The sequence below is a fragment of the Megalops cyprinoides genome, chromosome 5 (assembly GCF_013368585.1).
Source record: "Megalops cyprinoides isolate fMegCyp1 chromosome 5, fMegCyp1.pri, whole genome shotgun sequence".
Lineage (NCBI taxonomy): Eukaryota > Metazoa > Chordata > Actinopteri > Elopiformes > Megalopidae > Megalops > Megalops cyprinoides.
The window spans coordinates 11,428,319-11,441,650 of record NC_050587.1 but is presented as its reverse complement, the minus strand read 5'-3'; the positions used below and the strand labels follow the sequence as shown (position 1 = coordinate 11,441,650).

Sequence of the window (13,332 nt, the reverse complement as noted above, 5' to 3'; positions counted from 1 at the left end):
GATTTCTCAGGATATCGCTTTGAGTCAGCCCCAGGCGCTCTGCATGGGCTGTGTTCTCCCTGCCCCGAGTCAGCCGAACGCGCCCTGAAAATGAGTTATAGAAACAATGTTGCGATCGCACAAGAGACACAGAGACAGAAGACCATTAGCTATGTAATTCCGCATAGTTTCTTCAATTAAAAAGCAGCCGCTGCGGTGGTGTTATTATCTGTCATGCTTTACCCCTCCAGTTTGACCAATGCACTGTTATTATGCAGTGTATTTCTAAAATACTGGATATTTTTAGTACAATAGTAGAATAATGCAGGGAAAGGTATCGCTGCCAGAAATTGGTACTCACAGGCAATATAAAACACAGTTATCTTACACTGCAAGGCAATGAGGGCCGGTGTATTTTTGGCCAACCGCCAATGTTGTGATGCCTTTAAAAAAAGACAAGTTGCATTCAGCAGTAAATGACATTACACTTTTTTTTTTTCCCTCAAGCGCTTTAGATTTCTCCCCGCTACAACAGAGTTTGCTGTGTGGAACCCTCCTGACCCTGCAACTGAGAATAAGAAGCAAATTAGATCAGCGCTGTCCATCTGACAGCCAGTATTACTGCCCCTTGCAAACACGCACTCTCCCCACGCATTAACTGGCCCCTCCCATCCGGCCTGTTTGCAAATGTAACCAATCATGTCTGGACAGGGGTGCGGGGAAGGGGGGGGGGAAGCTAACCCCTGTCATATTTCACTTCTGGAAGTGTGAATAATTTTCGAAGAAGCCCACGGTCTCCGATTATTTGCCGAGGACCGGGGGCTGACGAGACAGCGGCATTGACAGCGTGTCAGAAAGATGTTCTGCAGATCTGTTTGGCATTTCGTGGGGACGAGCACATCCTTTACAGTGAAGGCTAGCCTATTGTTCCAGGGTGTGTGACTAAGCTCTCTGAAGGTGAACCGTTGTTGATTCTTTAGAGACGAATAAGCTCGAAGAATGTAACCACAATGCCCATGAAGTAGCTCCGCTCGGTCCTGTTGGGTTGTCACAATCGTCTCTTTCCAAATGAAGGCTGTCAAACCCTCCCCTTTAAAATGTGCTATGTTATATGCCCTCCTTTCTTTTAGAGACTAGCAGAGAGAGACTATTCTTTGCTTTTATCTGCTAAACTACAGAGAACCAGCCAATATAACTGCTGTAATATGACATCTCTAACATACTCAGTGAACAACCCTGAAATACAAGTTTTATCTGTTCACATTTTCAATGTATCATGAAAGTGCCTTTCTTCATGTTTTTTCATGGTCATGTACATTTTATGCTTGGTTACAGTAATCACATAAGAAATGTTACCACTACAAATATGGAGAAAAAATTATAACTAAAGTTTCTGTCAAAACTCAGAGCCCCAAAAAACAGACCCTCATGGGATAACAGCTGGTAAAAAAAATTATGCACAAAAATCCCAACCTCATTTCAAAGCTTGAAACTCTTAAATAATAAACGTTTAGATAAATTAAACCTGCTGATCATATGGGAAGTCAAAATATTTTGCACTGTAGGAAAAACTAATATGCTAGTATTATTTAGATTTTCTTTCAGAGAAGATATTAAACCAAGATCCAGTTTCACTGTGGCCTTCTAAGATCCTATGGAACATACTGAAAAACTAGGAATGTTCACCCCAGCGTTCCACCTAAATTCACAACATTTTTCTCTCCGTCTAGCCACCCAAACTCTTCCTTCATCAGCCATTTCCTTGCAATCCTAACCCTCATTGTTTACCTAGCTCATCAATGGTTTAATGAATTATTAGGGTTATGCTCCTGTGTCATCAGTTTAAAAAATAGCACACATCTCTTTCTGCACCTTACTGTAAATTTGCAAGTAAAAAGTAGGGGTAAAAAGTATGCAAGTATCTCGTACTCAGTGCTTCAAGCAAAGTTTTTGAGTACAAACTGTATTCAACTGGGAGGATTGTTAATACTCACCAGACTATTCCCTGAGCCCCAGATCCAATCGGTTTTAGATTCTGGTACCGTTTGAGAACTGTGAAGGTAGAATCTCCAACTTCCACACTGTAGAACTGGTTGTCCACTTTGCTTTTGCTCATATTGTAATGCTTGGCAATGTACGACACATCCACTTGTTTACCAAACCCCTGTGGAGACAAGCAGAAGAAGGTATTAGACCACAATACATCATTTTGACTTTTCACATAACTAGTTTAACAACTAAACTGTATAATGGTTTAGCTTCCTTTATCTAAATCTGACTAAAATATCTTCTGTGGTATTGTGAACATTGTGACATGTTCAATACTAGCGGAAGCCACTGAAGAAAAGACTGGCGAGATCATTTCTAAACAAATAACGTGAAAAGAAAATAACGTGTCCTGACTTTGTTTAGAGATTTTGAGGAGATTATCATCCTACCGAGCAAGATAAAGTCAGTAAAGGTCATTCTTTTGCTCACTGACAGTGTTTTTATTCTGGGACTAAGTCTTAAAAACACAGTTCTACCCAATTATTGCTGGAAAAAATGCCAAGTCCATGCTCCTAACCTACACAAAGTCTGTTCTGTTTTGTTCTGTTCTGAGACCTGTAAACAATTTCTTTTTAATACAGTGAGAAACACTGCTGGACATTAGTTCTCCTCAGAGGAGCAGGTCAGCTGCCACAGTTCGGCTGTAGAAATTAATTGATTCATCTGGAAGATTTGTGGCTAAATCTGTGATTAAACACTAGAAAGTAACGGCTGTATTAGCTGCTGAATACTATGCATTTTTACATGTTACATGCAGGACAATGTACAATTATTTATTATTAATAAACATAACATACAGCAGATTCCTTTTAATGGGTGGTAGTAGGTGGTGAAGGTAGGGCTTAAAATTGTTTTACAAACCAACAAGCATCTGAGGAACTATAATACTACACACAAATACACAAACATATCCATACACAGTAGTACACTAAAGACCATTTCTATGACCTGGTGTGTGACACAAAAGCTCACTCACCTAAAAAGCCCTATATCGCTGATTCTGAACATAAATAAATGACAGATTACTAATACAATGATAACAAACTATGGGAGAATACATTTTGTGGTCTTCACTCTGAATATCTCTGTGCAGTTAAAATATTTGACACTTGGAAGTAGACACTTGTAAAGTGTGATTTTGTATAAAATGAACAACATTAATTCAGTCTTAAACATGATATAATAATCTTGGTTCAACAGATGGTAACAAGTTAAACCTAAAAGCCAGTTTATGGATCGAGACCACAAAGATGTGATTCTCGTTTGGGCTTCTTAACTGAACTGAGCAAATGTATGTTGTAGTCTATACTAGTCTCCAACAAATTCTAATCAATTCTGTTCTATTATATTCTATTCAGTTTTTTGTATGTAAAAAAACAGTTTACAATATAAAATTTATGGATGTTTTCAATCAGTCATGCTATCCTTGAGTGACTTTGACCACTGCATAAGCAGTACATAGCCTCATTGGTTAGAGTAAGAGGGTCTACAAAAGGTACAGAGCTATATATACTCACTGAGCACTTTATTAGGAACACTATACTAATACTGGGTAGGGCCTCCCTTTGCTGTCAAAACAGCCTCAATTCTTTGTGGCATGGATTCCACAAGATGTTGGAAACATTCCTTTGAGATTCTGGTCTATGTTGGCATGATTGCAACACGCAAATTCTGCAGATTTGTCAGCTGCACATTTATGGTGCGAATCTCCCATTCCACCACATCCCAAAGGTGTTCTATTGGATACAGATCCGGTGACTGGGAAGGCCACTGAAGAACACTGAACTCACTGTCATGTTCATGAAACCAATCTGAGACGACTTTTGCTTTGTGACATGGTGCATTATCATGCTGGAAGTAGCCATTAGAAGATGGGTAAATTGTGGCCATGAAGGGATGCACATGGTCAGCAACAATACTCAAATAGGCTGTGGCATTCAAGCGATGATTGATTGGTATTAACGGGCCCAAAGTCTGCCAAGAAAACATCCCCCACACCATTACACCACCGCCACCAGCCTGGACTGTTGACACAAGGCAGGTTGGGTCCATGGATTCATGCTGCTGGTGCCAAATTCTGACCCTACCATCTGTGTGCCTCAGCAGAAATCGAGATTCATCAGGCCAGGCTACGTTTTTCAAGTCTTCAACTGTCCAGTTTTGGTGAGCCTGTGCCCACTGCAGCCTCAGCTTTCTGTTCTTGGCTGACAGAAGTGGAACACGACGTGGTCTTCTGCTGTTGTAGCCCATCCGCCTCAAGGTTCGACATGTTGTGCATTCTGAGATGCTTTTCTGCTCACCACAATTGTACAGAGTGGTTATCTGAGTTACTGTAGCCTTTCTGTCAGCTTGAACCAGTCTGGTCATTCTCCATTGATCTCTCTCATCAACAAGGCGTTTACGTCCGCAGAACTGCCGCTCACTGGATGTTTTTTGTTTCTGGCACCATTCTGAGTAAACTCTAAAGACTGTTGTGCATGAAAATCCCAAGAGATTTACAGCATTTACAGAAATACTCAAACCAGCTCGTGTGGCACCAACAATCATGCCACGGTCAAAATCACTGAGATCACATTTTTTTTCCCCATTCTGATGGTTGATGTGAACATTAACTGAAGCACCTGAACCGTATGTGCATGTTTTTATGCACTGCACTGCTGTCGCATGATTGGCTGATTAGATAATTGCATGAATAAGTAGGTATACAGGTGTTCCTAATAAAGTGCTCAGTGAGTGTATATCATTACCACCACCACATACTCTTGTTAGCACTAACAGAGTCTCATTGTTCACGGTGCACGATACCCTTTGATAGGTATTCTTGTTATATTCTTTCCAGCACAAATATTCACTGGCTCAGTGTAGGTAGCACTCAATTTAATGAGCACCTTCTGAAACTCCCTGATACTTTCTCAAACACCGGACAGCTTCACATGTGTCTTTCCACATAACTGTCAATTTCCATCCTGGGCTGGTTGCTGGTGGTGCTCCCATATTTGTTTTACCCAGTCTTACTGTTGTGATACCTCCATAAAATGAATGCCCCACACTAACACTTATTTGTTGGGCTGCCTGAAGTATGCCCACCCTAGGAAAACTCCAGCCAGTCTCCACCAACCATGATGGAGCAGCCCACACTTAGTTGCTGAGTAGGGGTGAGGTGAACATAGGCATCTCCCAGACTGTGCTCTATCATGAATGGACAGTAACGAGTCTTGCCAGATTGGACGATGTGACTTGTGACTTGATTTGGTGACTGGCAGTGACTTACTTCTGAATTAAAACAACATTTTCCCTTAACCTTGACTGACGAATGAATGCAAGCGTTCCTTTTCTTCAATGCAAACAATCTTCCTGTGCTTTTCTTTCTTCTTTCTGTGCTTTACTTACTTTTCTTGCTTCTGTTTTCATTAGAGTATCAGGTCCTGGCATTAAACAGGTGAAATCATGTCATCACAATGACATCCCTGACCTGTGACATGATGCAACGCTTGTGAACCAGTCAAAGCACATCTTGAGAGTATAATGGTCAGGCACAATTTATCTGTAGGTCAGACTGACACCAAAAGCATTTAATCAACATCCAAAAACTGTCTATTTTATTTTTCTAACAGACATGCAAAAGCAGAGTGATACCATTGCCTTTTCCTATATAATACTACACAGACTGACACTCTCTCACCCCTAACACTGAGAAACTGCGAGGGGAATTTGAGGCCAGTGAGTGGACCACATAAACCAGGAACCTAAATTAAAACAGGGACCTAAAATCTGACAATGGACCAGAAGACAAACTAGGAGGTTGTTTTTGCATACGAGCAGAGGTTTTAATACAGATCACAACAACATTCATATTGATAAGCTTTTCCACTCAGAGCTTGTGAGTGGACAATAAAAGAGCTGTCATGCTGCACAACCAGCAATAAAAAGTAGCAGTAGAATTAGAACAAAATCTAGCCTGAATTATAAAAGGCGACATACTGTACATAAAAGTAGGGTTGCCACATCATATAGGCCATCATCAATCCAGTTCTTTTTGGATCAAATAGGAGTAACAGTGTCAGTAAGATAGGCAAGTTCTTCTTTGACATTTCATGGCCATCAAAGGCAGGGACCAGCAGCCAAAGCACCTTGTAGCCTCTTCTTCCCAAATGGCTAATGCTATGCACAGTTGGTCTTGGCTAGAACTGGAGTGGGGACCTTCTGGAGAGGATGGCTAATCTGCTGTTGGTGGGTCAGGAAGGGACACACTTCAAACTGATCCCAGCGGAAACAAATGCTCCATCACAACCAAGGTCCTGACTCCCAGAGGCCTTTGGGGATCTGATGGCATTTTGATTGCAAGGGGCTGAGATATCACCCCTCATGTCCTGGCCAAATTTCCCACTTTCCTACTTTCCTTCCTCTGTCTGCCCATCTTGTCATCTCCAATATCAGCTAGTGTGTATTGAGCAAAAGGCACAAAATGGCTGCCACACATTGTTCAGGTGGATGCTGAAAACTGGTAAGGGATGAAGTGGATTACCCCTTTACAGTGTGGTACTTTGAGCTCCTTAACTATTGAACATAAAGTATTATTTTTTTCTTGTTTAGATATTGTTGCATATTGTTGTCTGTGATGTCGTTACATATGCAGTAGATCTTGAATCTATCAAGAAGCTCGACTAATTGAAATACTTCCACTTAGATACAGGAGCTCTCCGTCAGAAGACTCACTTTTGTTCTCCACCAACTTTTTTCTTGCTATGACAACTTTGTCTCATGATTTCCACCATACTTCCATGACATGTCGCCAATCGTTTTTTCTTCCTTCTCTCCAATTAATATCAATGATCTTTCCACTTTTTTTGCATCTTTGTGATCTTTCAGAAACAGCTTATAGCAGACACTAACAAACCTCCTGACCTAACCCCTTTTGAGAAAATCGTGAATTAACAGCCACATCTGACCTTAAACTAGTCATGGACAAAAAAAATTTAAAAAGGGCTGTTAAGAAATTGTCCAACCATGTCCGGCCTTAAACCGTCAGGTCATATACAAACCAATGAAAGCTTTATCCTATTAGAAAAAAGATACAGACCTCACCTGCTGCTGATGACATTATTCAGAGGTTTGCAGGCAATTAGTTTCCTCACAGACATTGAAATTAGTACTCTATGCCTTACAGGAGAAAATTGCTACTCTATGAGCAAGTGCAATTCTTAAACAAGTAGGTCTATTGTACCCTTGTTTTTGACTTTTTCTCATTCTCCTGGGTATTCAATTAAAATTGTTTTTGGCTCCTGTTGCTTGGAGTAACGACAATATCACGTGACACAGACATTTCATGCATGTATTCCGTCCTTGCTTCACAGATCTAATTTTTTCTGGCCTTTCCCCTCAGTGTAACCACATCCAAAACAAACGGCAGCAACTCCAGAAGAGGAAAGTCCAATTAGTGAATGGGTACTTCACTGCTGCTGTCTTCCAAAGCAATGACACTCCATTCACAGAAATGCAGGATACATGGGACTAGCACCGACGTAAAGCCACAAACAAGAAGATAAAAGGATTCTTTATTTTGGAGACTCAGGCACAAAAGCCACAGAGGAAAAAGTAAGAGCAAAAAGAAGTAGGTTTAGACAGTGATGAGTTTGCCATAATTGGTCCCTTGTTTACAGTGCATACTTGTGAAGGTATGGTCAATTAGCTATGCTATGTAGACAGGCTGTTCTGTGGGTCTCTGTGAGGACTGAAGGTCTGCAAAACTATCTATCATTTGCTACTATGACTACAAGCAAAACCATAAGATATACGTTTTCTGACAACAGGAGATTCAGTACTTTTACACACACCTTTAACAGCCAAGGACTGTCAAAAGAGCAGTTACACTAAAAATACATTAATATTGATTGAATTATTTGTAAAAGCATGGTTTGAAAATTTAAACAATTAAATCTGTTTTTCAATAAACAGTTACATAATGTTATCCTAACTTACACAAGTAAGCTTCTGTAATTTCACTGCATAATTTACCGGCGTGCATGTCTTGCATATTAAGCACACACATCTATGGTTCTGTTTTTGTTAAACCTCACTACCTGACATCGTTTCCTCTGTCCTGAGATATCAAAACGGTGCTACAGTGAATTTCATCAAGTTGTTCTGGCAAGTGAAATTTTGCCAGTGATCTTTTAAAACTCAAAGATTATCAAAGATCAATATGAAAAAGGTGATGAAATATCAGCAATTACATGTAATTATTCAAAATGAAAACTCTGATGGGCTACAGTTCCTGTCAGTTTCCAAATACAGTAATCAGCATAAAGGAAGGAAAGCCAGCCAGCGCAGTGAATGGAGTAGGGTTAGCTCTAGTAATATTTATGTTCTCTTTAAACCTCAAAACAAAGCAAGTGATGGATGTTAGGTGCTGTGCCTTGTAAAATAGGACAGATGACTGCAAAAAATCAGGAGTTTTTTTTACAAAATTAATATTGGCATGAATTGGCAGGACTTCACAAACACCTGCTAAACTGAGTAGCTGTCCTTTTAACTGCCTTTGCATAAGCCCAGAAAGTGACTGGACCTGTTGAACCAAATGTTCCGGCCCACCCTGTTATGAAACCGACCGCGTTCTCACTCGTTAGTGACCAAGGCATCTCCTGCCGCAGAGCAACCCCAGCAGACACTTTGACATGTCAGTGCCTGTGAGCAACACTACTGCTGTCAAAAATCCCAGAGGCTATTTCTTCTGTGTAAGGGCTGCAGTGCCCACCCCAGCCCATCTGTTTGGACCAGGCAGACTTGCAGATTTACTGTGCCCTCAGACCAGCGTCGCTCAGAGGAGACGTGCCTTCAGGCTTTCGATCTTTAACTCTCAAACTCATACCCAGCCGTATTCAATTAAAGGGATAGAACGAACGTTCTAATGTCAAAATGTGCGCGCGTGGATTCATAAGTTTGAAGGAGTGTATTCTGTCCTCAATTGTGGAAAAAGAATTTTGGTGGAACCTTATTTGTCACTCGCACAAGAGGCAAAAAAAAAAAAAAATCGGATTTCAGCTGTCACTCAGCTCCATGGAGATCATCACGTAAGAAGTAAGAAAAAGACTTCCCTTTTGACTTTGCGCAAAGACAAAGACAAAGCACGCTGTAGTTAGATTGAATCTGGGCCTGAGTCTACAGCGGCAGGGACCCTGCACATTCTTGCAAGGTCATTCTAACAGGAACCCCATGAAAAAAAGCTCTTCTTCTGGGCACAGAACTGACGGAGGCGTTCACAGTTCAAAAATCAATTTCCAACAAGGGGCCCATTTTTCACAAGAACGGTTGCCAATTAAGCTGACAGGGCTAATTTGATCCCGATTAACAAAGATTTGCAGTAATTGCTATCTGTTATTGAAATGGTGGGGGGGGGGACCCCGCAGCCATCTTTTATTAGCCTTAGCTTATCGCGCACACCTCCTCTCAAAAGAACCAATTCTCTATGGGTGATGTCATCTTGCTGTTCTCGACTTTCTGTCAGCTTCATTGTTGTTGTAACTTCTTGAATACATATTCGATGTGATGTGCAGAGACGTGCAATGATTGAAACAAAGGAGCTCTCCATCAAGAGTCAAAAGCCCCCTTTTCTTCCTTCAGTTCTGAATTAAAAAAAAAAACTATCCCATATTTTTCCTATATCATGTGACCACTGCATCCCTTAATTACCTTCCAGCTAATCCTTCACCTCCATCAAATGCCCTAGGGTGTCAGAGGCTGACTGATAGTAAGCCGCAGTGCTCTGCAGTTTGACTATGACTGATTTACTCATAGTCTACTCTAGCCTACACGCTTCAGTTTACTTTTCTGTAGAAATTGACTGCAATCTTATTTAAGCCTGTAAGTTAAAAACGGGTGCATATACCAAACAACATTAGGCATACATTCAGAGAGTACATTAGAAAAAAGCCACAATCAAAGCTTTATTAAGAAAAATGAGGTCTAAAAATTCTAATGTTACTATAATGTAACTATAAAGGAGTTAAAGAGCTGAGCCTATTGCTATTGCCTATTGTCACAGGTTCAAATCAGCAAGTGGGGTGACGCTGTTGTGCTATTTAGAAAAGGAACTTAATCTCAGTTGCTTCAGTAAACATCCAGCTGTATAAACAGAAAATAGCTAAAAAAGCTATCTATGTAAGTTAGACAAATAAGCAGTGTAACTTAATTCACATGGATTTGCTGGATCAGTGCCTTCTGTAAGGCTACTAAGGAGTTCACAACAAAGGGCAGCAAATCCAAAAGATACTATAAATTCAGATGAAAGTATGTGACTAATAGGACTGTAACCAGATCCAGACCAAGGTATAGACGCCTGTGTAGTTGCATGTTGCGTGCTTGTACAACTTTGCTGGCTGTGCTGTGTGCTCCTGTATGCTAGAATCTGCCTACACAGCAGCCAGTTATCTTCTCACAGCAACAACAAGACTAACGGTCACACTGGGTTCACAGAGCCAAAGTTACAACAATAGTTCATGTCCCTGAGGCAATATGGGAAAAAAAGGCAAAGCTTTAAAAAAGTTTTTGTTGTAATGTCAGGGAGTATTCAAAAATGAACCTCAGAAAAAGTGTTTAGCTGGACCACTGGCCATAACTAGACTGACAAACAGTTAGAATGTTCAGAATGTCGGACCACACTCTCCGTATGTTTTCTTTTCTCACTTATTTTCTCAACAGTTTTCACATCCTTCAAGATTCGAAAGAGCCTGAGTTTATTATTAAGTGGTAAGTCGTGAATTGCTTACAAAATGTGTGGAAACAGTCAGCGTGTTTATTACAACTAGCAAAGCAAGGAATTACAAACCAAGACACTCAAGATGTATATTTACATCGTTTAATGCTATTTATGATATGACTCCATTGGTGCGGGTCGCATGGTGTACATTACTTTTCAAAAATTATCACATCTATTCACAAATTGTTTGTTATGTTTGTTTCTTAAAATTTCAAATAATAATTTTTGGATCCATGTACTCAGAATTAAGCAATCTCTGGTCCTTACAGCTAATGCAATATCCATGAGGTACTTGTTCACTGTACTGAACTGGGAACAATACACATGATCTCCAGTGCAGTAGTTTTGTCCCTTTCCCACTCAGATAAAAATCACCAGCACCAATGGGGCCATCTCAGACACAAACAGATTCACAACAATGAAGGGGAAATGAGTGAATGAATACTGTACCTTTTTTACCTGTAAGGAACACACACCTGACAAAAGGCAATCTTCACATCCAGGATCGGTTCACTGCAGTAATATAAGAAATGTCGGCTCATAAATACCTGTGAGGCAAAAGGACAGGAGAGCACAAGTTCAGTAAAAAGGCTCTGAAATTATGACACAGAGGTTTCACAGAATCCCTGTATATCGTGCATGGCTGGCAAACAAAATACCTCAACACAGAAAGGTCCAGACGCCTGGACCAGGCAACTCAGTATGGCTTCCCAATGAAAGTTTGCCTATGGCAATTCATTCACAGCAGCCACTGTTGACCCACTGTGTATGCGTACCAGAATCAGGTAGCTAGCCCTCAAGCAGCTTTGGAGTGGGTCTGTGGATAGGTCCATGAGTACTGAATGGATGTATAACATGATAGGCTGGCAATTTCAACAGATATCAAACCAAGGTGGGCAACTGTGCAACAACTAGGAAGGTGTGAAAAACACCATTGACTACAATGGAATGTGATTTTTTTAAAGCCCAGGAAAAACTGTCCCTTTAACTGGAAGGCACCTGAATGCTGTTGCATGGGGAGCCTAGTAGGTAAGTTTCCATTGTAACAGGTCAGTTTATTTATAATACTATTCACAAGTGTCATGAGTAGTTACTTCAGCTCTTAAGATCAAAACTCTCCTCTGTTTAAGGAGCACTGCTGTGTCCTTATGTTGACGAGATGATTGTGAACAGGATCACAGAGTGAGCTGTGCTTTGCTGTTGTACAGATGAGTCTATTATTAACTGGAATCAACCAGCACATTGTGAGTGAAGAGGAACAGTGCATTGTTCCCTTTACATAACCACCTACATTTTCAACTGAAAGAAAAAACAAGACACAAAAAAATGGGCCACATGCATTTCAAAATGGAACGATACAGGTAGATTATATCAATTTCCTCATTTTAATTTGATAGAGCCACTCCTGGTAATAGGAACAGGGGATATTTTTATAGTATAATATAAGGTATAAATATTTCAATATGTCTTGCCAAGGTAAAAAAAAAGGTAAAAGCACACTGCTGATCAAAATGTCACTACATTTCTCATACTAAGGTCTTTTTGTTTTTTTATCCAGCAATGATAGAGCACAGACTGCAACATTTTGACAGTGATCCGCCCTATTACTTAAAGAGACACTGGGGAGACGTGCAAGTTTGACAATTCCTCAAGACCAGAAGGAAAACAACAGTCTGTCACAAATGGTGCATAAAGGCCATCCATGATGTGTGTCCACAAATGGTGAATAATTAATTTCTTACTCCAAGAAAATCTTCCCCACCATCTGGACACCCCAGCACAGTGGAAAGCGGGGAGCTGAATATGTATGGGGCTGAAGGATGCACTCTTTGTTGGCTGAGAGGTATTCCAGGAATAGCTGGTGCCACTCAAAAGTCATAGATGAAATGCAAATTTATGTAGATAATTTATCATTCTCCTCTCAATGTTTCCGAATATTTCCCGAGCAGAGCAGCCTCTTGATGTTTTTAAACAGGCCATCCCAATTATGCTAAAAGGAGCTGACAGTAAGCTACAACATTTAATTAAGACCTATAACCCTGAGTAACAGCAGTAACATGAACAACACTAAGCAAGTCCTGAATAGATTACAAGGTTTTCACACATTCTGTGTTTAATGAAATCTTATAATAGACTAACCACATTACTAGAATAAAATGTAGGAATGGCCAATGTTCTAAAGGACCTCCCCAAAAACTGTTCATGAAATTTAGGTTCCAGAGATGTTACAGTAACATCAGTAACATCCACAACATGTAGAATTATCCACCATTGTGGCTAGCTACAGAATGAGAAAGACTAATTAAATATGTCTAAAACCGGTGATAGGCATAACTGTTCTAAGCAGTTTCTTTATTCAGTAGGTCATTTCCCATACTGTTCAAGGTTTAAAGCTGCTTCTCCCAACTGTGGAACTAAGGCATCATACAGCATTCCAACTTTCTGTCCCAAAAAGGTATCACAAAGCCACACACTGTACATATATATTTTAATACAGAAGAATATTCTCATTTTTGGTCATTTTATTTTTTTGTTTATTGTAATACCAG

At 40.2% G+C, this 13,332-nt stretch overlaps 1 protein-coding gene across 10 annotated transcripts in view; it reads right to left on the bottom strand.

Annotated features, from left to right (window-relative positions):
* The window catches only part of mapk10 (mitogen-activated protein kinase 10), an 84,601-nt gene that overhangs the window by 38,658 nt on the left and 32,611 nt on the right, over positions 1–13,332 (bottom strand). For 8 of the 10 annotated variants that reach the window (XM_036529377.1, XM_036529379.1, XM_036529378.1 and 5 more), the window contains exons 2-3: positions 11,260–11,331; positions 1,974–2,143 (exon numbers count right to left, since the gene is read on the bottom strand). In XM_036529377.1, the coding sequence (XP_036385270.1) occupies positions 1,974–2,143; positions 11,260–11,331 (242 nt within the window). Of the gene's footprint in view, positions 1–1,973; positions 2,144–11,233; positions 11,332–13,332 lie in introns of those variants that run through there. The other 2 variants (XM_036529381.1, XM_036529382.1) reach the window with 2 other exon arrangements.